Raw genomic sequence first — 25,233 nt, 5'->3', positions numbered from 1 at the left:
GAACTTAAAGATGTACAGGCCAGATGCGGGGGCTCACACCTGTAATCCCAGCACTTTGGGAGGCTGATGCGGGTGGATCACCTGAGGACGGGAGTTCAAGATCAGCCTGACCAACATCGAGAAACCTCGTCTCTACTGAAAATACAAAATTAGCAGGGCATGGTGGCACATGCCTGTAATCCCAGCTACTTGGGAGGCTGAGGCAAGAGAATCGCTTGAACCCCAGAGGTGGAGTGGAGGTTGCAGTGAGCTGAGATTGTGCCATTGTACTCCGGCCTGGGCAACAGAGGCAAAACTCCATTGAAAGAAAGAGAAGGAGAGGGGAGGGAACTGAAGGGGAGGAGAGGGGAGGGGAAGGGAGGGAAGAGGTACAAATAAGAGACTGGAAAGACAGCCTGGCCCCCAGAAAGAATTATTATGGTCCAGCTACTTGGGTGCAAGATGGGATGTGGGGATATCACACTCCCATCTATATGATAAACCACATCATTAGGTTACAGGCAGTCCTGGAAATTATAACCAATGAAACATCCACAGCTTTAGACTTGCTAGCCGTACAAGCCACACAGATGAGAAATGCAATATACCAGAATAGCGTAGCACTAGACTATCTCCTGGCCTCAGAAGGAGGGGTTTGTGGAAAATTTAACCTAACCAATTGTTGTTTAGAAATTGATGACAATGGGCTGAGTGTGGTGTCTCACGCCTGTAATCCCAGCACTTTGGGAGGCTGAGGCAGGCAGATCACCTGAGGTCGGGAGTTCAAGACCAGCCTGGCTAACATGGGGAAACTCCATCTCTACTAACAATACAAAATTAGCTGGGCACGGTGGCAGGCACCTGAAATCCCAGCTACTCGGGAGGCTGAGGCAGGGAGAATCACTGGAACCCAGAAGGCTGAGGTTGCAGTGAGCCAAGATCGCACGATTGCACTCCAGCCTGGGTGACAGAGCGAGACTCTGTCTCAAAAAAAAAAAAAAGAAATTGATGACAATGGACAAGTAGTAATGGAAATCACTGCCAGAATGCAGAAACTGGCCCATGTCCTGGTCCAGACTTGGAAAAGGTGGTCTCCAGATTCTTTTCAGTGGTCTGTTTTCGTGTTTTGGTAGCTTCAGAACTCTTATAGGGAGCGTAATTCTCATATTAGACGGATGCCTAATACTCCCTTGCCTCTTACCTCTTTTATTTAGACGTATACGATCAACCATAGAGGCAGCAGTGGCTAGGCACACTACCACCAAATGATGGCTTTAACTAAGTATCAGCCTTTGTCCTCAGAGGAAGAGAACCCACATGGTGAAGAGACAGATGAGTATAGTACCAATGTAGGACTCACCTAAATGTATTTTCCTTCCTCATACTCTGCCTTCTTCTGTTCCCTTTTTTGTTTGTTTTTTGAGACAGAGTCTGGCTCTTGTTGCCCAGGCTGGAGGGCAATGGTGTGATCTGGGCTCACTGCAACCTCCACCTCCCGGGTTCAAGTGATTCTCCTGCGTCAGCCTCCCTAGTAGCTGGGATTACAGGCATGTTGCCACCACACCTGGCTAATTTTTTTTTTTTTTTCAGTAGAGACAGAGTTTCACCACGTTGGTCAGGCTGGTCTCAAACTCCTGACCTCCAGTGATCTGCCCGCCTCAGCCTCCCAAAGTGCTGGGATTATAGGCATGAGCCACCACATCCAGCCTTTTGTTCCCTTTCTGAATCACAAGAAGTACAGATGCGCAGGTAAAGAGCTTGTAGGCCAAATCATGAAGTATAACCATTAGGTTACAACACCTAATGAAGCAGCTTGCTAAAGTGTAACCCAGCTCCAGTCTTGTCTTCCAGACTAAGCAAAAGCCTCCAATGATACTGCGTGCCCTGTAACCAGATGGACGGCTGGTAGTCGATGACGGTAAGACCCCCCAGAGAGGGAGGCGACCTAACACACGCACAGCCACAGAGAGCCCAACCGGAGCCGAAGGAGTTTGCCTACTCCTGCCGTCAGGATGTCCAAAACAGATGACAACAGGAGAAGGGACACTGGCGAGCTAGTTTTGCACTTGAGCAAACGAACAGTAACACTTCAATGACAGGCTGACCACTCCATCCTGGTATCATGTGAACTGTAAAGTAAGTCTCAAAAAAAAAGCAGGACAGTGGCCATGGAAGTCGGAATCTGTTAAGGAGTGTGTAACAATTCACCTGCCGAAAATAAAAATAAATAAATAAAAAGAAAGAAAGAAAAGAAAAAAGCTTTCTAGTAATAAAATCCTTTCAAAGAAAGCTTTTAAGGGGAGAATTAGGAGGAAAATAAAATCAAAGACAGAATTAAAATAGAATAAGGCTGGGCGCAGTGGCTCACCCAGCACTTTGGGAGGCTGAGGTGGGTGGATCACATGAGGTCGAGAGTTTGAGACCAATCTGACCAACATGGAGAAACCCTATCTCTACTAAAAATACAAAATTAGCCAGGCACAGTGGCACATGCCTGTAATCCCAGCTACTCAGGAGGCTACAGCAGGAGAATCACTTGAACTCAGGAGGCGGAGGTTACGGTGAGCAGAGATCACGCCATTGCACTCCAGCCTGGGCAACAAGTCGAGACTCTGTCTCAAAAAAATAAAAATTAGAATAATAGTTGACATTAGGACTAGGTCATAAGGAAAAATCACAGTAAGCAAAAATAAGTAACCCCTCCCAGCTTAGCCTAACCAACTGCAGCTGCAAACTTATCTCACAGCCCACATTCCAGGCTAGTCATAAAACCTGTGTTTAGAGAAAGTAGAGGCAAAGCAGACCCAGTTCAACCCCCTCCCTATGCAGATAAGAGCACCAGAGCATATCTTTAGGTCTGCAGCCCGCATATACATCTGCAATTCCTGTTTTTCTGGTGTCCTCCTCAACCTTTCCACCTCCTACCTCAGCTGCAAGGTTATAGACAAATAACCAGAAGCCCAAGACTGTAAAACCTGATTAACTGTCTTTGTCCAAAACTTGTTCCCTGCCTTGTTTCCCCGCCTCAAATTGTACAAAGGCAATGCGTTCTCTTTGTTCAGGGCTGGCAGCCATTATGGGCAGTGAGGCCGCCATCAGCCGGAGCTCCAATAAAGAGATTCTCTTGTGTTTCTTGGTCTCTTTATTCTTCTCAGGTTGAATTTCCACAACACGCCCACCTTAGCCTCCCAAAGTGCTGGGATTACAGGTGTGAGCCACTGCACATGGCCAAGACCCTGTCTCTAAATAATAAAAAATAATAGGCAGGCCATGGTGGTTCACATCTGTAATCCCAGCACTTTGAGAGGCCAAAGCAAGTAGATCATCTGAGGTCAGGAGTTTGAGACCAGCCTGGCCACCATGGCAAAACCCCGTCTCAGCTAAAAGCACAAAAATTAGCCAGGCATGGTGGTGCATGCCTGTAATTCCAGCTACTAGGGGGGCTGAGGCAGGATCACTTGAACCTGGGAGGCGGAGGTTGCAGTGATCCAAGATTGTGCCACTGTACTACAGCCTGAGCAACAGAGCAAGACTCCATCTCAAAATAATAATAAATAATTAAAACAGGGTGAGTCCGAGGATTCCTGGCTTCCATTGCACTGGGGAGGAGGCCATGTTGAATGAGGGTCTCCTTACCTGGGAACAGGAAGGCACTGCCCAAGCTCTGCTCTTCTTTCAAGAAGCCTGAAGTTAACGCAGACTCCCCACCCCAGCCCTGCCTACCCACCCCAGCCCTGCCTCCCCTGCTCCCAAAAAGCAAGAGGCACAGTAGCTGCACCCAGGGCTGGGTCTCCATGTCCCACCTTCTACGGCCCAGCCTCTCATGGAGGTGGGGCTGCAGCAGAGTCCCCAGGCTGCCCAGGCTGAGGGAGACAGAGACCCAGAGGCAGGCAGAGCTTGTGAAGCAACTTTATTCACCGCCCTCTGATGGGGCAGCAGGAGTGTCTTCAGCACGGGGTCGTTCCACCTCCTGGGAGCTACCTGGGGCCGGCCCCTCGGTTCTGGCTATAGTGTGTTCCCCATCCAAGCTCCCCAGGTCTCCATAGGGAATGTTCAGGGACTCTGAATCTCCAGGGCCGCTTCTGCAGGAGCTCAAGTTTGAGGTTGGAGGTTCCACGTGGCCAGAACAGCCCTGGTCTCTGAGGGCTGGCACGCCTATATCGCGGTCCACATCACTGATCACCTCCTGCCTGGCTGCACCCAGGGCTGGGTGATGGTGGTGGCCAGTGTTTGTCCTCAGATCAGAAAGGTTTTCCGTTCTGACAGCACCAGGGACTCCTTCACGTTCACCAGCAGCCCCAGTGGGCAGAGACGCCCCTGGGCTCGGAGCCAGAACAAAAGGAGGAGGGTGGCGGCCACCAGGCTTGTACTAAGCACCACTGTGGGGAACAGATGGACAGAGGAGTAAGGAGAGGGGAAGGCAAGAGCCCCCACACTCACCAAGCTCCACCCACATGGAGATGGGAGTTCTGCAGCTCATCACTCCCCAACCACCTCCCCTGAATCCCATGGAGCTCTAAGCCTCCTACATGGGAGGGTAAGTCCATCTCACCGGCAGCTGCTATAACCCCATAGGCACTTGGTCTTCCAGAGGACGTTGCATTCCCGAAAGAGGTGACACTCTCAAAGGTCACAGGGGGCCCCATAGTTGTGGCATTCCCTTTCAGGAGGGTCTCACTGGTTCCTGCAATTAGCCCAGGCATTTCAGTTGTTGAGGGGAGGGCACTGAAGGCATGAGGGGGCCAGGGGCCCAGGAGAGCCCTTAGGGTTTATCTTCCAACCCAGGCTGGGTGAAGCTGACTGCTGCCTGTCATTATGTTACTGTTTTTTTTTTTTTAGAGGGAGTCTGGCTCTGTCACCCAGGCTGGAGTGCAATGGCACAATATTGGCTCACTGCAACCTCCGCCTTCTGGGTTTAAGCGATCCTCCTGTCTCAGCCCCCCGAGTAGCTGGGATTACAGGTGTGTGCCACCACGCCCAGCTAACTTTTGTATTTTTAGTAGAGACGGGGTTTCACCATGTTGGCCAACTGGTTTTGAACTCCTGACCTCAAATAATCCACCTGCCTCAGCCTCCCCAAGTCCTGGGATTACAGGCATAACCCACCATGCCTTGTCCCTAAAGATGTCTTGCGGCCCCCACAGGCAGAACCCCACTGGCAGAGCCACGTGTCCACACCCCCAGCCTGGTCACCCCACAGCAGGCAGTGGGTAGTCCCGTCTACCCACCAGTCCGCCCCACCCCCACAGGTGCGCACCACAGCTGAGCTCGTCACTGGAGTCGGAACAGTCTGGGTGGCCATCGCAGAGCCATGTGAGTGGAATGCATTCATCGCTCAGCGTGCAATGGAGCTCTCCTGCTGGGCAGGTCGGGCGGCTGCAGTTGCGCAGTTTCTCGTCGGTTTCCCCGGAGCAGTCACTGACGCCAGTGCAGGAGCAGAGGCCAGGGGGCGGTGGGCATTGTCCATTCTGGGTACACGGCTCAATCGCTGGTGCACAGGGTCAGTCAGGTCCCAAATGCCCACCCAAGAAGGCCCAGGTACTCCCTGCAACCCAGTCCCCTGCAAGCCCTACCCTCTAAGAACAGCTGAGTCCAAAAAGTGTATCCTTCCTAGCTCCATCCCCTGCAACTGTTAATTCTACCTTCTAAAGACAGACCTCCCTGCAAGCTCTTCCCCCAAGACTCCACTAGCTCTACCTTCCTACAAGCCCACTTTATTCTATTTGTTTTTCTTTTTTTTTTTTTTTGAGATAGAGTCTCGCCCCACCACCCAGGCTGGAGTGCAGTGGTGCAATCTCGGCTAACTGCAACCTCCGCCTCCTGGGGTCAAGCAATTCTCCTGCCTCAGCCTCCCGAGTAGCTGGGATTACAGAGGGCTGCCATCACACTCGGCTAATTTTTGTATTTTTAGTACAGATAGGGTGTCATCATGTCGGCCAGGCTGGTGTTGAACTCCTGACCTCAAGTGATTTGCCAGCCTAGGCTTCCCAAAGTGCTGGGATTACAGGCATGAGCCACCACACCTGGCCCTTTCTTTTGCTTTCTTTCCTTCCTTTCTCTTTTTTCTCTTTCTTTCTTTTTTTTATTCCTGATACAGAGTCTCACTCTCTTGCCCAGGCTGAAGTGCACTAGTGCAATCTTAACTCACTGCAGCCTCAACCTCCCAGGTTCAAGTGATCCTTCTACCTCAGCCTCCTGAGTAGCTAGGACTACATGTGTATACCACCATGCAGGGCTAATTTTTTATCTTCTGTAGAGAGGGGGTCTCACTATGTTGTCCAGGCTGGTCTCAAACTCCCGGATTCAAGCAATCCTCCCACCCTAACCTCCCAAAGTGCTGGGATTACAGGCATGAGCCACCGTGCCCAGCCCAAGTCCATCTTAGATCCCGCTTCTTCTTATGACCCACAGACCCAAGTCCCACCTACCCCTGTGGCCCTGCCTTTCCCACAAGCTCCACCTCCATGCACCTTGGCCCCTCACATCCCACCCACAGGCCCCACCCCCTGTAAGCCCTGCCCCTGGGCATGGCCACTCACGGCACTCCTCCTCATCACTGGCATCAGGGCAGTCCTCGTCACTGTCACAGCGCCAGTTGAGGGGCACGCATAAGTCACCGGTGCGGCACTGGAACTTGGTGGGTGGGCACGAGCCTGAGCTGGAGCCTGCGAGATGGATGCAAATGAAGCCTGGGGTGCTGGAGGCTGGACCTCCCTCTAAAGAGCACAGTAGACACTGTGATCCTCAGGTGACAGGCTGTGGCAGTTCAGTCAGGGTGGTGGGAAACATCTTAGAGGACAAATTATATAGTTACAGTAAATAGTCACAATCTTCTTGGAAGGCGGGGTGGGGGGGTGCTCAGCTTCAGTAAAAGGTTTGGCTGAAGGCATCTGAATTAAAAGCTTAGGGTGGCCAGGCATGGTGGCTCACGCCTATAATCCAAGCACTTTGGAGGCCAAGGCAGGTGGATCACCTGAGGTCGGGAGTTCAAGACCAACCTGACCAACATGGTGAAACCCCATCTTAAAAAAAAAAAAAAAAAAAAAAAAGCTTAGGGCATAGATACGTAAGAACGTAGAGGACCTTACCTAAATTGCTTGTTTACTCATGTAGTCTTAAGACCAACCTTTGATTATCTGGAGGTGCATGATTGCTCTCTACTTGGGAGGTCCACAATGTCAATTACCCTCTAGCGGCATTTACTCAATACCTTTGTCATTTAATCTGTACTAAACAAATGTGAACTTCACTGGCTGACGGGTCATGGCTGCTAACTCTTTACCCAATCCTTCTCGGTATCAGTGAGTGCTCCGGACCCCTAAGTCCACTCTTTTCACTGGATATCTGTGTCTGAGTGCATCTGTTTATCCATCACTGGGTCAGGGTCTGCTGGTCAGACCCAGACAACAGGCAAGGTCCTGGGACACAAGAACCACACTGGCAGCTGCTTGTTACTGAGCCCCTAGTACAAGTGGGGTTCAGAACGCAGTGGTTCCTAGCCTTACCAAGAGCCCCACTAGGCAGGTGCTACTGCACTCTGCAGGCTACAGAGAAAGGAACTAAGAGGAGAATACAGACCTGGTGGCAAAGCGCACGGTGGCTCACACCTATAATCCCAGCACTTTGGGAGACCAAAGTGGGTGGATCACTTGAGGCCAGGAGTTCAAGACCAGCCTGGCCAACATGGTGAAACCTCGTCTCTATTAAAAATACAAAAATTACCCAGGCATGGTGGATAATTTTTGTATTTTAAATAGAGACGGGGTTTGCCTGTAATGCCAGCTACTCAGGAGGCTGAAGCACGAGAATCACTTGAACCTGGTAGCCAAAATCATACCACTGCACTCCAGCCTGGGTGATAGAGCAAGAGTTGGGGCTCAAATGCAGGGCTTGATGATCCTAGAGTCTTCACCAGGCTCCTCACATCGAGATAATCTACCGGGGAGACCTCCCATCTCCGTGGTTAAAGAGACTAGGGGTGGGGCCATTTCTCCACATGCCTGAGTCAGGCTCATGGGCTCAGGTTAGCAGGGACAGTCTATCTCCTCTGCATAGAAGAAGGGAAATTGAGGCACTGGCAGAGAACCTGCGTAGTCACCAAGTCCTGTTGCCCTGCCTCCTGAACTCCTCCCAGACCTGATCACTTTCCCCATCCTAAATGTGTTAGCTCCTCACCAGAGCCTCAGGTCCCAAGGTCCATTAGGATACCAGAGACCTGCCCTTCCCTCTCTCCTCTCTACACCCTGTGTTTCCCCCTCTATTTTCAGATCTCAGCTGATTTCCTGGGAGAGGTCTCATGTCCGCCTCGGAGACCTAGGAAGCACTGCCTCCCACATCTAACAACTGTCCTTACCCTGGTCATGCCTATCCACCCAGACTGGACATCCTATGGAGGTCAGGGCTGTGACCTGGCTGCCTAAACCCAGGGCAGTGCCTGATCATAAGTGAACACAGGTCACAAAAGGGTCCAAGCTGGGTCCAGAGAAGTTCCGAGCTGTGCTAGATTCTGAGCAGAAAAGCTCAGCTGTTTGCCGACTTGGAGGGGCACAGAGGGGCCTAGAACCTGGGCCAAGGGGCAGAGGAACGGAATAGCCTTTAGGGCTTCCTCCTGGGTACGGCCAGGGGAGGTGGCAAATCCACCACCCTAGCTTGGCTTCACTCTGCCAGGGCCTTTAACCTCTTCCACCTTTACCCACCAGCTATGAGCCTCCAACCCCTCATCTCCCCACAGCCAGCCCCTCCCTGGCCTTCAGAGCCAACTGCACCTTCAAGCCACACAGTCCCTGAGCTCTGTGGAGCCCGGAAGAGCTGTGGACAACCCGGCGCCAGCTTCCTTCCCTACCCCCGGGGGGTCTGGCAGCCTCCAAGAGTGACTCTCTACCCAGGCCCAGACTCTCACAGCCCTGACACCTCTGACTCCTGGCCCACTGGAGTGTGTGTCCCTCTGCAAAGTGGACAGCAAAGCACAGCAGTCCCTGCCTCATAGGGTGGTAAACCTGATAGGAGTCAGAGTGACCAGTGACTTTCCCTCCTGGCCTCAGTTTCCTTACCTGTAAAGGGGGTATGCTGGGAATCCCTACCTCAACATCCTGTGGAAAGGGGACTCAGTATAAGTTTTGTCCTGCAATCCCAGCACTTTGGGAAGCAGAGGCAGGCAGAACACTTGAGGTCAGGAGTTAGAGACCAGCCTGGCCAACATGCCGAAACCCCATCTCTACCAAAAATACAAAAATTAGCCAGGCATGGTGGCAGCACCTGTAGTCTCAGCTACTTGGGAGGCTGAGGGAGGAGAATCGCTTGAACCCGGGAGGCGTAGGGTGTAGTGAGATGCGCCACTGCACTCCAGCCTGGGCAACAGAGCGAGACTCTCAACAACAACAAAAAGTTTTGTACTTGGTTAATGTGAACCTGCTTAAGAAAAAAAAAACAAAACAGGAACAATGTCAGGGACTTTGGGGTGAGTCCAGGGACCTACAAAGCGCGAAATGCACAAAGGAGCTGGGAAAGCGTGTGAACCTGAGCCCAGAACTGCAAGTCAGGGGTGCCGGTGTGCACAGGGAGGCTACTCCAACCCTCCCAGCTGCCTCTAGGAGCCTCAGAGAGGGAGCCTGTCCCCACTGGCCACCAATACCATTTAGGCCAGGGTGAATATGCCCACAGGGGTATACTGAACTTGTGACCCCAGTCTCTTCGAGGGCCTGGAGTAGCATGGAGGGAGAGACCTCGAGGGCGGAGGACAAAGGAGGAGAGACTGGGAGGGTGAGGAAGGCAGCGGAACAGAGACATGGCCTGGGCGAGAGGGTTTGGGCGCGAAGGCACAGGTATGAGAGGCACCAGGTGACCCGCCCTGCACGATTAGTTGTCGGAAAATCTGAGCCTGCTAACAGTTTTTCTGACCACGCTGGCATCAAGGGCGGCTTGGAGGTGACAATGGGGCACGACAAAGCAGAGCACGTGTGGGGCGGTGCGCAAGACCTGGGCAAAACTGTTAAGGGCACGTGGAGGCACCCGGGCGGAAGGACCCCCAGTCCCTCAGTATGGGGTCCTCCTAGCACCCGCGCGCGGCTTCTCGCAAGCAAAGTGCACGTCCAAGTGCTGGGGGAGTGTCCGGGACGGACGTGCGGTGTAGCCAATGGCGAGGCGTTGTCGGAGCGCAGAGGGGAGGCTAAGCCGGGGGGAGGCTGCGCTGCGGGTGACACTCACCTGCGGCCTGGGCGGAGGTCTGTGTGGAAAGCGGGGTCGCGGCCGCCTCCAGGCCTAGTCCAAGACCGAGCAGAAGCCGCAGAGCCAGGCCCAGAGCCCCTGTTCGCCCCACCCCGCCCCGCGCCATCCAACCGCTGGTCTAGCTGCCTCCGTAGCGGCGCCGGCCACGCGCCGTCCCTACCTCGCTCTTATTCCTGCGCACGCGCACGCGCACGAGCAGGATGGGGCGGGACCCACGCCCCCCTGAGTCCCCCCGCGCCCGCGGCTACGCCTACCGTAAATGCCAGAATAGGAGAGAAAGAGAATTAGACGCCCGTCCCTACTTTCCCCAGTGACGAGATCGGTCAAAAGGTATGGAGACCGCTTGAAGTCAGAAACTTCTGGGGATGGAAAAGGAATTTCTTGATGTTCATTTGCATTATTTCCCGTTCCACATGGGGACTGCAGCAAATGTTACTGCCTCGTGATCCTCTTTAATATGGCTGCCACGCCCCTCAAGCACTCCTCATTCTTCCCTCATCTCACTGCTTTCTTGGCTCCGATAGGTAATTAATCTTAATTACTTATTCTGGTTAACCGTCCGAGTATACAATGCCAACTACTGGACGGCAGAGATCTTCTGTTGCTCATTGCTTTATTCTGAGGGCCTGACACATAGTACCTGACTCACAGTAGGTTCTTAGTAAATATTTGGTGAGTAAACGACCCCAGAGTCAGGTTGCTTGAGGGAAAAAAAGAAAAGAAAATCAATTAATTAAATTTAATAATAAAGGCCGGATGTGGTGGCTCCTGCCTGTAATCCCAGCACTTTGGTGAAGCAGAGGCGGGCAGATCGCTTGAACCCAGGAGTTTGAGATCAGCCTGGGCAACACATCAAGTCCCCGTGTCAAGAAAAAAGAAAATTAGCTGGGCATGGTGGCTCTAGTTTGTAGTCCCCGCTGCACAGGAGGCTGAGGTAGGAGGACCACTTGGGGCTGCACTCCAGCATGGGTGACAGTGGGACCCCATTTCTTTTTTTTTTTGAGACGGAGTTTCGCTCTTGTTGCCCAGGCTGGAGTGCAATGGCGCAGTCTCGGCTCACTGCAACCTCCGCCTCTCCAGTTGAAGTGATTCTCCAGAGTCATCCTCCTGCGCATTGGGGATTATAGGCACCTGCCATGGCACCCCGTGTGTGTTTTAGTAGAGATGGGGTTTCACCATTTGATCCTCATTTCGTCAAATGGCTGGTTGGGTGAGTGGCTCACGCCTATAATCCCAGCACTTTGGGAGGCCGAAGCAGGTGCATCACGAGGTCAGGAGTTTGAGACCAGCCTGGCCAAAATAGTGAAACTCCATCTCTACTAACAATACAAAAATTAGCCAGGTGTGGTGGCATTTGCCTGTAGCCCCAGCTACTAGGGAGGCTGAGGTGGGAGAATCACTTGAACCCAGGAGGCGAAGGGTGCAGTGAGCCGAGACCACAACATTGCACTCCAACCGGGGGTGACAGAATGAGACTCCATCTCAAAAACAAAAAAAAAAAAAAGAAAAGTCAGGGTCCTAAAACTTGGTTCAGAGGCCGTCAGTGCACGCCTTTCCTAGGGTCTTGCCTTCCTGGTGGCCTCTGCACACCCTGCCTGGTCTTTCTCTCCCTCCTGCCCTTTCTGAATCTGATTCATCCTTTTGCCCCAAGCAGAATCCCACCTCCTCCAGGAAGCCTTGGGCTGTTAGCCTTTGTAGGACCCACTCTGGGAGACATGTACCTGCTGCCTGCAACTGTGGCCTTTCCGCTTCCAGAGGGCAGGACCCTCTCAGCACCCTCTTGGTCGACAGCTGATCTTTTTCAGCTGCTGAGGGTATGGGGCTGTGCCCTGGGACAGCCATGACATTCTCCTGCTTAGGGTCACTGGGTGGCTCCTGCAGCCAGACTTGTACATTTCCCTTTGCAGATGTGTGTCTCCTCCCCAGGAAACAACTGCCTTCCTTCCAGGGCTCATTCTCATCCTGCAACCCTAGCATAATGGTTTCTGGCTCAGGGAGGCCTTTCCTGATCTGCCCTAGGTCTGCCTTCCCTGTGAGCAGCCCTCACTGTCCTTTGCCTTCTCCCTTGAGCTGCAAGGTGACCAAGGTCAAGCAGGGACCTCAGTGGGAAGGTGCTGAAGAAGGTCCATGTGAGCAGTGGCTGGGGAAGCCCTCAAGAGGTGAAAGTTAGACCAGGCACGGTGGTTCACACCTGTAATCCCAGCACTTTGGGAGGCTGAGGCAGGAAGATCACTTGAAGTCAGGAGTTCGAGACCACCCTGGCCAACATGGCAAAACCCTGTCTCTACTAAAAATACAAAATTAGTTGGGTATGGCTATGCACACCTGTAGTCCCAGGTACTTGGGAGGCTGAAGCAAGAGAATCGCTTGAACTCAGGAGGCGGAGGTGGCAGTGAGCCAAGATCATGCCACTGCACTCAGCCTAGATAACAGAGCAAGACTTTGTCTCAAACAAAAATTTAAGAGGTGAAGGCCGGATGCAGTGGCTCATGCCTGTAATCCCAGCACTTTGGGAGGACAAGGCAGGCAGATCACCCGAGGTCAGGAGTTCAAGACCAGCCTGGCCAACATGATGAAACCCTGTCTCTACTAAAAATACAAAAAATTAGCTGGGCATGGTGGGGGGCAACTGTAATCCCAGCTACTCAGGAGGCTGAGGCAGGAGAATCGCTTGAACCCAGGAGGCGGAGGTTGCAGCGAGCTGAGATCGTGCCATTGCACTCCAGCCTGCGCAACAAGAGCAAAACCCCATCCCCCCCAAAAACAGAGATGGAAGTGAGATGTCTGTGGCTGGCCTACCAAGTGTACACACACACACACCCCTCCCCCACCTGACTGGTCTTCATGATCAGTGTTCCCCAACACCCAGCAGTCCTGGAGTCCAATCTTCCAGAAGGGTCACCCATTCCCACCACTCTCAAGGTCAGAGCCTGGCCTTCAGGGGAAAGCGTGTTGCTGTCTTCAGGGCCTCTGCACCCAGGGACAGTGTCTCTCTCACCGCTGGAGCACCGACAGAGTTGGAAGACTCAGCACTGACTTCACCCCAAAATCCAAGTGACCTGGGTATTGCTTAAAATCAGGGGCTGGGCGTGGTGGCTCACATCTGTAATCTCGGCACTTTGGGAGGCCGAGGCAAGTGGATCACCTGAGGTCTGGAGTTTGAGACCAGCCTGGCCAACACGGTGAAACCCCATCTCTACAAAAAATACAACATTAGCCGGGTATAGTGACACACATCTGTGGTCCCAGCTACTCAGGAGACTAGCTTAAGCCTGGGAGGCAGAGGTTGCAGTGACCCAAGATTGCACCATTACACTCCAGCCTGGGCAACAAGAGTGAAACTCTGTTTCAAAAAAAAAAAAGTAAAATCAAGTCAGGTTTGGTGGTTCACGCTGGTAATCCCAGCACTTTGGGAGGTCGAGGCAGGAGGATCACTTGAGGCCAGGAGTTCAAGATCAGCCTTGGAAACATGGTGAGACTCTATTTTTTTATTTTTTAAAGTAAAACGAGAAGCGATACTGGAGCTCTACATATTTGTCATAAATTAGGTCACTGTTTCCCTGGAGGGAATCCAAGGAGGCAAAGTAGTCAGGGGCCCTAAGGGTGCAGTGTCACAGGTAAGGCTGGTCCGAGGACAGCTCCCACCTCTTTATGGGAGGCGCTGGAGTCACCGCCTTCTTCTCAGTGGCTGCTACAGCGGAGCTAGAGGAGGGAAAGATTTCAGTGAGGGTTTCCAAAGAACAGTGCAGAAGGATCTGAGGCAGCCCACACCTGCCCTGGTACAAACATACCCAGAGGGACTTTCTGGACCTGCAGGGAAGACAGCAGGGTATTCCAGAATGCCAACCCCTCCAATGTAGTCCCTCAGAGGGTCAAGCGATACCAGCTGGGAGCTGGCAAGCCTCCTCTCTCTCGTAAGCCCTGTGTGAACGCCCTGCCATGGCTCCAGGGCCCAGAACCCACAGTGGAGAGCTGGGCTCCTCCCTTCCCACTTTTGGTTCCCAGTGTACACAAGGCCCCCATCCCCATTCCTGCTGCCCCTCAGAACAGGATGCTGGCAAACAGACCAAGCATTTAAATGACACTAGCCTCCAGCTCTTCCTGCCTCCGGGACTGAACATTAACTACCTGGCAGGCGCTACTATGAGGGCGCAGAGCCAGGAAGATGGGGTACTGCCCTCAGAAAGACTCAGGCTGATGGGGCTGAGAATCCATGTGCAAATGGCAACTGCAAAACACGTTTCTGGCCCAGAGCTGGCCAAGAGGGAGCCCCCAGGAGACCCTGTGCTGGGAAGTCCAGGATGAGCACCCTCCCCTCTCCGCCCACCTGAGCCTGTGGGGCCTAGGGCTGGAGAGGTTCACACACCTCACATCCTAAGCAAGAAAGAAAGCAGGAGGTGGGATGACAAGGAGGCGCCCTAGGGGTGGAAGCACAGGACCTCCGAGGAGCCTCAAGGAAGTGGAATAGGCAGAAGTGGCCTCCCTGGGAAAGGCAGACATCCCTAGGGGCATGGCAAGGGGTGTGTGGGAACAAGATAGCTTGCCACACTCTGGTACTGGACTCCAGTGAACAGAAGGTGACAACCATTCCACTGACCAGAGTTCTTTTTGTTTTTTCAAGACAGAGTCTTGCTCCATCACCCAGGCTGGTGTGTAGTGGCATAATCTCAGCTCACTGTAACCTCCTCCTCCCATGCTCAAGTGATTCTCTTGCCTCAGCCTCCCAAGTAACTGGGATTACAGGCAGGTGCCCTCCCAACTAATTTTTTATTTTCTTTCTTATTTGTTTATTTAGAAGGTGGGTCTCACTCTGTCACCCAGGCTGGAGTGCAGTGGTGCAATCTTGGCTTACTGAAGCTTCTTTGACCTCCCAGATTCAAGAGATCCTTCTGCCTCAGCCTCTCAAGTAGCTGGGACTATGGGGGCATACCACCACACCCAACTAATTTTTGTATTTTTTGTAGAGACAGTGTTTCACCATGTTGCTCAGGCTGGTCTCGAACTCCTGGGCTCAAGGGATCCACCTGCCTCAGCCTCCCAAAGTGCTGGGATTACAGGCTAGAGCCACAGTACTCCTAATTTTTGTATTTCAATAGAGGCAGGGTTTCACCATGTTGGCCAGGCTGGTCTCAATCTCCTGACCTCAAGTGATCCACTCACCTCAGCTGGGATTACAGGCATGAAATACCATACCCAGCCTAAAAAATTCTTAATAGAGACGGGGTCTCGCTATGTTACCCAAACAGGTCTAGAACTCAAGCGATCCTCCCACCACAGTTTCCCAGGTCGCTGAGATTAAAGGCACACACCATCATGCCCAGCCTATTCACAGAATTTTTTTTTTTTTTGAGATGGAGTCTCTGTTGCCACACTGGAGTACGGTGGCACTATCTCAGCTCACTAAAACCTCCACCTCCCAGGTTCAAGCAATTCTTCTGCCTCAGCCTCCCGAATAGGTGGGATTACAGGTGTGCGCCAGCACCCCGAGCTATTTTTTGTATTTTTAGTAGAGACGGGGTTTCATCATGTTGGCCCGGATGATCTTGATTCTTCACCTGTGATCCACCTGCGTCTGAGTCCCAAAGTGCTGGGATTACAGGCGCCAAGCCGCCATGCCTGGCCCTATTCACAGAATTCTAAATATAGAGCTGCCCTGCCTGGCCTCATTGCCTCCCAGATCTCAGCACACTACAAGTCTAGCATCCCTATTTTTTTTTTTTTTTTTTTGAGACGGAGTTTCGCTCTTATTACCCAGGCTGGAGTGCAATGGCGCGATCTCGGCTCACCGCAACCTCTGTCTCCTGGATTCAGGCAATTCTTCTGCCTCAGCCCCCTGAGTCGCTGGGATTACAGGCACGCGCCACCAGGCCCAGCTAATTTTTTTCTGTATTTTTAGTAGAGACGGGGTTTCACCATGTTGACCAGGATGGTCTCAATCTCTTGACCTCGTGATCCACCCGCCTCGGCCTCCCAAAGTGCTGGAATTACAGGCTTGAGCCACCGCGCCCGGCCTAGCATCCCTATTTTATAGATAAAGAAACCAAGGCTCAAGAAGGCTGAGGCACTGCCCACACTGTGAGTTGGCTGCAGAGCCCAGACTCCAATGGGAGTCCGGGTGAACTGGTTTGAAATTCTGCTTCTGCTTACCACTGCCTTTGTGACCCGGGACAATCACTTGGCCTTTCTGAGCCTCAATTTTCCCTTTTGCAAGAGGGGCCAATTTTGAGAGATCCAAGATGGCTGATCACTAGCAGCTCGGGATTGTAGCTCCTACTGAAAGCGCAGAGAACGAGAGAATGCCACATTTTCAGATCAATTTTTGCTGCTCAAGCACCAGGTGATTCCCAGTGGAGGAGCCCCACGGGTCGCCAGCGCAACTCTTGTGGCCGGCGAGGCGGTTTTGCCGCTGCCTTGGTGCGGCGGTTCTTGGTGCAGTCAGAAAAGCACCATCAATCTTAAAGCCGCTGTTATGGCTGGCGCAGTGGGTTGCTCAGATTTTAGCGCTGGGAATCAACAAGTTGGACATCCATTCAGAAACCCAACTATAAAGACGGTAATTATAAAGACCACAGATGGATAAATCTATAACGAAGGGAAGAAACCAGCCTAAAAAGGTTGAGAATACCCAAAATCAGAACACCTCTCCCTCTACAGGGGATCACAGTTCCTCCTCAGCAACAGAACAAGGCCTGATGAAGAAAGACTGTGTTCCACTAACAGAAGAGGGCTTTAAAAAGTGGATGATAAGAAACTTCTGGGAATTAAAAGAACTTGCTCTAACCCAATGCAAAGAAACTAAGAACTTTGAAAAAAGGTTTGACGAAATGTTAACAATAATACACAATTTAGAGAGGAATATAAGTGAATTAACGGAGCTGAAAAACACAACACGAGAACTTCGCAAAGTATGCACAAGTTTTAACAACCAAATTGATCAAGCAGAAGAAAAGATATCAGGGGTCGAAGACCAACTTAATGAAATAAAACGTGAAGACAAGATTAGAGAAAAAAGGATAAAAAGAAACGAGCAAAGTCTCCAAGAAATATGGGACTATGTGAAAAGATCTAATCTACGTTTGATAGGTGTGCCTGAATGTGACAAAGAGAATCAATCCAAGCTGGAAAATACGCTTCAGGATATTATTCAGGAAAACCTTCCCAACCTAGCAAGGCAGGACAATATTCAACTCCATGTAATACAGAGAACACCACAAAGATATTCCTCAAGAAGACCAACCTCAAGGCACATAATCGCCAGATTCACCAGGGTTGAAATGAAAGAGAAAATACTGAGGGCAGCCAGAGAGAAAGGTCAGGTTACTCATAAAGGGAAGCCCATCAGACTCACAGCAGATCTCTCAGCAGAAACCCTACAAGACAGAAGAGAGTGGGGCCAATATTCAACATCCTTAAAGAAAAGAACTTTCAACCCAGAATTTTACATCCAGCCAAACTAAGCTTCATAAGCGAAGGAAAAATAAAATCTTTTGTGAACAAGCAAGCACTCAGAGATTTCATCACCACCAGGCCTGCTTTACAAGAGCTTCTGAAAAAACCACTACAAATAGAAAGGAACAACCAGTATCAGCCTTTCTAAAAAATACCAAAAAATAAAGAACATCAACATAATTAAGAACTTATATCAAATAATGGGCAAAACAGCCAGCTAACATTAAATGGCAGTGTCAAACTCACATATATTATTAATAATTCTAAATTTAAATCAACTAAATCCCCCAATCCAAAGACACAGACAGGCAAAAAAAAAAGCCAAGACCCATTGGTATGCTACATCCAGGCTCATCTCACATGCAAGGATACATAAAGACTCAAAACAAAGGGATGGAGAAAAATTTACCAACCAAATGGAGAGCAAAAATAATAAATAAATAGAAAGCAGGAGTTGCAATTTTCGCTGATAAAATAGACTTTAAAGCAACAAAGATCAAAAGAAGCAAAGAAGGATATTACATAATGATAAAAGGATCAATGTAACAAGAAGAGCTAAAGATCCTAAATATATACGCACCCAATACAGGAATACCCAGATATATAAGACTTACAAAGAAACTTGGACTCCCACACAATACTAGTGGGAGACTTCAACATCAATATCAGACAGATCAATGAGACAGAAAGTTAACATCGATATCCATGACTTGAACTCAGATCCGAAACAAGTATACTTAATTAACATTTATAGAACTCTCCACTTTAAATATACAAAGTATACACTCTTATCAGTACCACATCACACCTATTTACAGGTTTAAATGAAATATTGGTTGGCTGCTTGTTATTTTCTTCCCTCATTTTTTTTTTCATGTCTTTATTATTAAACACAATTACAGGCATACCCATTTTTAGACTGCATTCTAGCCCGGGCAATAAAGCAACACCCCTGTTCTCTCTCCCTCTTCCCCTTTCTTCCTCTCCTTCACTCTTTTTTTTTTATTCTTTCTCTTTCTTCTTAAAAAAAAAAAAAAAGAAAAAAAAAATTTTCGTTCCAGAAGGGAGTTAAGCAAGCTATAATACAAAATAAAATAAACGTTTTAAAAAGAGAATGAGAGAACAAGACAGAGGGAAAACCACAGCAGAAGAGAGATGAGACTAGGAGAGTAGGCTAGCTTCTTTGCTGGAGTTGGCTCTGATGCTTCTGCAGCCAAGATTCACAGCCTTCTTAAGGCTAGGATTTTTTTTTTTCCTCCAAAAAAAAAAAAAAAGAGGGGCCATGACCATCTAACTGGTAGAGTTGTTATTGGGAGGTAGGAAGGACAGTCTCTGTGCCAGCCTCCCTTCTAAGAGTATACAAATATTAATTATGAGGATTAACCCTCAGGCCGGGCGCAGTGGCTCAAGCCTGTAATCCCAGCACTTTGGGAGGCCGAGGCGGGTGGATCACGAGGTCAAGAGATCGAGACCATCCTGGTCAACATGGTGAAACCCCGTCTCTACTAAAAATACAAAAAATTAGCTGGGCATGGTGGTGCGTGCCTGTAATCCCAGCTACTCAGGAGGCTGAGGGAGGAGAATTGCCTGAACCCAGGAGGCGGAGGTTGCGGTGAGCCGAGATCGCGCCATTGCACTCCAGCCTGGGTAGCATGAGTGAAACTCCGTCTCAAAATAAATAAATAAATAAATAAAATACTACCAAATATTTAAAAAAAAATAAAAAGAGGATTAACCCTTGTAACAGCTTTCTGAAGTAGATACTATTACAGTCCCCATTTAATTAAGAGAAGGCAACTGAAACCAGGAACCAAACTAGTTTTTGAGAGGAGCCCAGGGTTTATACAATTCTCTAAGAAGAATATATGGCCAGGTGCAGTGGCTCATGCCTGTAATTCCAGCACTTTGGGAGGCTGGGGGATCACATGAGGTCAGGAGTTCAAGACCAGCCTGACCAACATGGTAAAACCCCATCGCTACTAAAAATACAAAATTATCTGGGCATGGTGGCACACGCCTGTAATCCCAGCTACTTGGGAGACTGAGTCAGGAAAATCGCTTGATCCTGGGAGGTAGAGGTTGCAGTGAGCTGAGATCATGCCACTGCACTCCAACCTAAACAACAAGAGTGAGATTCCGTCTTAAATAAATAAATAAAATAAGAAGAATACATAATTATATAAGCTGTATCGTCTCAGCTTTTCACAGGGCCCTTGGAGGTACCCCAGAACTTCATCTGTTTTGTAGGATGCCCAGTCCCGGCTGAGGCACTAACTTCTACCCTGCCCTGGGTTGGCCTAAATGAGCTCTTGCTGAGCACGGTGATTCTCACCTGTATTCCCAGCTATTCGGGAGGCCAAGGCAGGAGGATCACTTGATCCCAGGAGTTTGAGAACAGCCTGGGCAACAGAGCAAGACCCTTCTCTACAAAACGTTTAAAAATTAGCCCAGCATGGTGGCATTAACCTGTAATCCCAATTACTCAGGAGGCTGAAGAAGGTGGCGAGGATCACTTCAGCCCAGGAGTTCAAGGTTGCAGTGAACGATGACTGCACCATTGCACTTCATCCTGGGCGACAGAGCAAGACTCTGTCTCTAAAAACAAGTATATAAGCTCTTGGACAAAAAGCTCCCAGCAGCACAGTTCCTGACACAGTTGATGCTTACTAAGTAGGATCTTGACAAACTACCCTTTCCACAAGCTGGGGAGAGGGAGTGGGTCACAGGAGGGGGTTGTGGGGAATCTGGTGAGCAACACTGGAGATCCTCACCTCTCCGCTGGCTTGCCTGACACCAGTGCCTTCTGCGAGGACATGATGATGGAAGGGGGCACAGATTCACGGCGGCCATCGCGAGTGCAATAGTAATTGTTGGAGAGCTTGTGGTTGGGACCCACAGGGAGCTCGGGAGGAGGCTGAGTTCTGAGGGGAAAAAAGATCAGCATTAAAGAAAAGAGACAGTCATTGTCACAGCCCCCACTGTGGGCTCCTGTCACCTCAGGGACCCACAGCCAGCCCTGGGATAGGTCACAGGCTGGGGATGTCCCTTGGTACACTGGCAGGGACATATGCCTGGGGAGGGGTCCTGGGACCAGAAGCAGATGGCAGCCCCAGGTACCCCACCTGTCCCCAATAAGCAAGAGGGTACAGCAGACCCTTTGTGAGGCTCCCAAGGCCCGGGACATGTTCCCATGCCCTCTACCCCACGGCTGAGCTTGGCAGCCAACCTCACCTGATTTAGCCCACTCTAAGTGGCTTTTTCCCCTAAGGCCAGGCTATGGCGCCGTGTGTTTCCTGTTATCTCAGGAAATCTTTGGAGAACCCTGCTGGGATTAAGGCCCATTACTCAAAGAACACCTTGACCTTGGAGCCTGTCCAGATCTCTACATTTCCTGCCACCATGTGGCCAGGCAACAACTCTTTGGAGGCCAGAGAGGGGTGAACAGAGTTCAGTCTTGTCTTGAACTAAACCCTGGGCTGCATTTCCCAGGAAGCCTGAGGCCTTAAAAGGAAATGCTCAAAACAAAGCCAGGCACCGTAAATCATGCCTGTAATCCCAGCACTTTGGGGGGCCAAGGCGGGTGGATCCCTTGAGGTCAGGAGTTCAAGACCAGCCTGGTCAACATGGCAAAATCCCATCTCTACTAAAATGCAAAAATTAGTCGTGCATGGTAGCAGGAGGTAGAGGATTGCAGAGAGCTGAGATCACGCCACTACACTCCAGCCTGGGCAACAGAGTGAGACTTCATCTCAAAAAAAAAAAAGCTCAAAACAAAAGAGGGGCTTTCCAAAGAGAAGGGGAAGAAAAGACAGGAAAAACTGTAAATCGATCTGTTTGCACTTAGCCATGTTTCTAAGTCACGTTTTTATCTGAGAACTGTTTTGCCAGAATTTAATTTTTTTTTCGAGACAGTGATCATATGTACTCCAGCCTGGATAATATATGCAATCATATGATTGTTTGAGGTGTGGTCATAGCTCACTGCAGCCTCAACCTCTGGGGTTCAAGCAATCCTCCCGCCTCAGCCTCCCGAGTAGCTGGAATTACAGGCGCACATCACCACATCCAGCTAATTTTTCTTAAGTAGCTGGAACTACAGATACACACCACCACATCTGGCTAATTTTTCTATCTCTCTCTCTCTCTCTCTCTCTCTCTCTCTATATATATATATATATATATATATATATATATATATGTCTATTTGTGTGTGTGTATGGAGTTGGGGGTCTCACTATGTTGCCCAGGTTGGTGTCAAATTCCTGGCCTTAGGTTATCTTCCCACCTTGACTTCCCAAAGTGCTAGGATTACAGGTGTGAGCCACCACTCCTGGCCAACTTTTTCTTAAAACAAGTGTAAGTCATTGTATTTTTTAAAAATAAGAAACACAGGCCGGGCGTGGTGGCTCATGCCTGTAATCCAAGCACTTTGGAGGCCAAGGAGGGCGGATCACCTGAGGTCGGGAGTTCAGGACCAGCCTGACCAACATGGTGAAACCTGGTCTTAGAAAAAAAAAAATAATAAGAAACACAAACATAAAGTAAAAAATGTTTAATATTAAAAGCAATATATGATGTGAAAGACTTAAGGAGGCTGGATATGGTGGCTCATACCTGTAATCTGAACATTTTGGGAGGCCAAGGAGGAAGGAGTTGTTTGTTTGTTTTCTGAGATGGAGTCTCACTCTGTTGCACAGGCTGGAGTGCAGTGCTGCAATCTGGGCTCACTGCAACCTCCACCTCCTGGATTCAAGGAATTCTCCTGCCTGAGCCTCCCAAGTAGCTAGGACTACAGATGCATGCCACCATGCCTAGCTAATTTTTGTATTTTTGGTAGAGACAGGGTTTCACTATTTTGGCTGGGCTGGTCTCGAACTCCTGACCTCGTGATCCGCCTGCCTCGGCCTCCTAAAGTACTGGGATTACAGGTGTGAGCCACCACATCTTGCCAGAGGCCAGAAGTTTTTTTTTTTTTTTTTTTTTTTGAGACGGAGTTTCGCTCTTGTTACCCAGGCTGGAGTGCAATGGCGCGATCTCGGCTCACCGCAACCTCCGCCTCCTGGGTTCAGGCAATTCTCCTGCCTCAGCCTCCTGAGTAGCTGAGATTACAGGCACACGCCACCATGCCCAGCTGAATTTTTGTATTTGTAGTAGAGACAGGGTTTCACCATGTTGACCAGGATGGTCTCGATCTCTTGACCTCGTGATCCACCCGCCTCGGCCTCCCAAAGTGCTGGGATTACAGGCTTGAGCCACCGCGCCCGGCCACGAGGCCAGAAGTTTAAGACTAGCTTGGTCAACATGGTAAGACCCGTTCCTATAAAAAAATTTTAAAAACTAGCCAGGCATGGTAACATGTGCCTGTAGTCCCAGCTACTTGGGAGGCTGGAACAGAAGGATCACTCGAGCCTGGGAGTTCGAGGCTGCAGCAATGAGCTATCATTGTGCCAATGAACTCCAGCCTGGGAGACAAAGACCAAGTTTCAAAAAAAAAAAAAAAAAAGCCAAAATAAAACATCCAGATGAATCACTAGAGGGCACCCTCATCCAAAAATTTGACAAAGCCATTTCCTCAACTGGCCCAACTATGCTGATAGAAAACCAAGCGCAGGCGGGTGGTGAAAGAGCATAATGAAGAATAGCCTGATGGATGCTGGGCTTAATACGTAGGTGATGGGTTGAACTTTGCAGCAAACCACCGTGGCACATGTTTACCTATGTAACAAAACTGCAAATGTATCCCAGAACTTAAAGTTGAAAACAAAAAAATTCAACACTTCTAATATTTGGAATTCGTCACAACATACAGGCATTCATGTTAATTTGGTTATCTTAATGCTATATTTTTTCCTTTCATTACAACTCTCAATGACTGCCTTACCTATGCCTACCCCTTTGACTTCATAGATTATACCATTATCCCCTTCCCTCAATGGGTTCCATCTATAATGGCCTCCTTCCTACTCAGTCTCTCTCCAACCTGACACAGTCTTAGCCCTTCCTGTTCTCTCTACTCAGAATGTGTTTTGTGTTTTGTTTTGTTTGTTCTGTTTTGTGGTTTGTTTTGTGGTTTGTTTTGTTGACAGTCTTGTTCTGTTACCCAGGCTGGAGTGCAGTGGTGCAATCTCAGCTCTCTGCCTCCCAGATTCAAGCAATTCTCCTGCCTCAGCCTCCTGAGTAGCTGGAACGACAGGCGCATGACACCTGCCCGGCTAATTTTTGTATTTTTAGTAGAGATGGGGTTTCATCATGTTGGCCAGGCTGGTCTCAAACTCCTGACCTGCAGGTGATCCGCCCACCTCAGCCTCCCAAAGTGCTGGGATTACAGGTGTGAGACACCACACCCGGCCAGAATGTCTTTTCAATAATTATTCTTTGAATGGGTCCTTCTCATCATTCAGGTGACTCAACTGTCAATTCCCAAAGAAAGATCTTTCCCAACTACGTGACTTTACGTAGCGGCCCTCCAGCTTCCACTCATTTTGTTTTGTCTTCAAAGCATTCCAGAACAATACTACCTGCTTTGTTTCCCTACATTTCTCCCTAGTATGTGGGGTCCGTGAAAGGAAATGTAAATAAGTACTTTCCTGGTTCACAATGTTAAACCCAAGGCTGAGGTCATATATGACAGTAGCTTGTAAACATCCACTAATTTTTTAATATAAATGAGTCTGAAATAGGACACTTCTGTGTTCAAATCCCAGCTGTCACTTTCTAACTTCTGAGTGAATTCAGGCAAATGATTTAGCCTCTCTGGACCTCTTACTGAGTATTGTAAATCTAGCCTGATTCCCACTCAGAATGCATGCCCGGCCTCGCTGTTCCAGGAGAGCTGTCTCCGGAGCTCAGCAAGGTTAAAGGAAAACCTCTGCCTCCAAAGCCTGGCAAGGGACTGGTGGCAGGAGCTCAGCCCTGCGCTTCAGGTGTCTAAAGGAACACAGATCTTGTTTTTCGTGGAGAAAGGACAAAGCCAGAGGCTGGGCAGCGAACGGGGCCTGCTCACCGCTTGGAGATCTCCTGGTAGCGCAGCTGCAGCTTCGCCTGCAGGTCATGCTGTGGGAAGAGCAGAGGGGAGGTCGGCCTGCAAGGCACCCCAGAAGAGAGGAAAGGAGAGGGCGAGGGACCAGGGATGCCCCGGTGATGAGCATTTTAAGGGAAGGCAGGGGAGGAACACTCGGGAAAAGGGATGTGGGCCCTAAAGGTGAAAGCCGGGGTCCTGGCCCACAAGATCGAAGGCTAAAAAGGTCCTGGATTGGGGAATTCCCAGGCCTGAGTGAGTCCCCGCCGAGGAGAGGGTCCCGGACTGAAGGGGTCATGAGTTGGGGGTTCCTAGGGAGATTCCGCGGAGAGCGAAGGGTGCCGGCTTAGGAGGGAGGTGAGAAGCAGGAGCGGATCCGGGACACACGGAGCCCGAAGACCCTCCATGACGCGGCCCTGTCCGCCCCGCGCACCCCGGACGCCCAGTTCCGCAGCCGCTGGACGATACGTGTGGCGGACGCCATCTTCAGTCCGCGCTTCTGAAGAGCGCCGCCGTTGACGTCTCCACCGCAGGGGCTGCTGGGAAAGACGCGGCGTGGTCTC

The 25,233-nt window shown here is 50.2% G+C and overlaps 2 protein-coding genes across 2 annotated transcripts; both read right to left on the bottom strand.

Moving 5' to 3' along the window:
* Positions 1-3,872: 3,872 nt before the first annotated feature.
* Positions 3,873-10,916, bottom strand: CD320 (CD320 molecule). The gene is made up of 5 exons (XM_032251948.1): positions 10,183-10,916; positions 6,519-6,644; positions 5,237-5,467; positions 4,532-4,663; positions 3,873-4,358 (listed from the first exon to the last, which is right to left on the bottom strand). The coding sequence occupies exons 1-5, from the start codon at positions 10,307-10,309 to the stop codon at positions 4,216-4,218; spliced, it is 759 nt and encodes a 252-aa protein (XP_032107839.1). The 5' UTR covers positions 10,310-10,916; the 3' UTR covers positions 3,873-4,215.
* A 2,755-nt stretch (positions 10,917-13,671) lies between these two features.
* NDUFA7 (NADH:ubiquinone oxidoreductase subunit A7) lies at positions 13,672-25,213 on the bottom strand. Its single transcript, XM_032251946.1, has 4 exons — positions 25,104-25,213; positions 24,656-24,705; positions 20,424-20,573; positions 13,672-13,905 (listed from the first exon to the last, which is right to left on the bottom strand). Exons 1-4 carry the CDS (start codon positions 25,152-25,154, stop codon positions 13,815-13,817), a joined length of 342 nt encoding a protein of 113 aa, XP_032107837.1. The 5' UTR covers positions 25,155-25,213; the 3' UTR covers positions 13,672-13,814.
* Positions 25,214-25,233: the final 20 nt, after the last annotated feature.

This window comes from Sapajus apella, unplaced genomic scaffold (assembly GCF_009761245.1).
Source record: "Sapajus apella isolate SASKATOON/1434 unplaced genomic scaffold, GSC_monkey_1.0 scaffold77, whole genome shotgun sequence".
Taxonomy (NCBI): Eukaryota; Metazoa; Chordata; class Mammalia; order Primates; family Cebidae; genus Sapajus; species Sapajus apella.
This window is presented reverse-complemented; position numbering and strand designations above follow the sequence as displayed.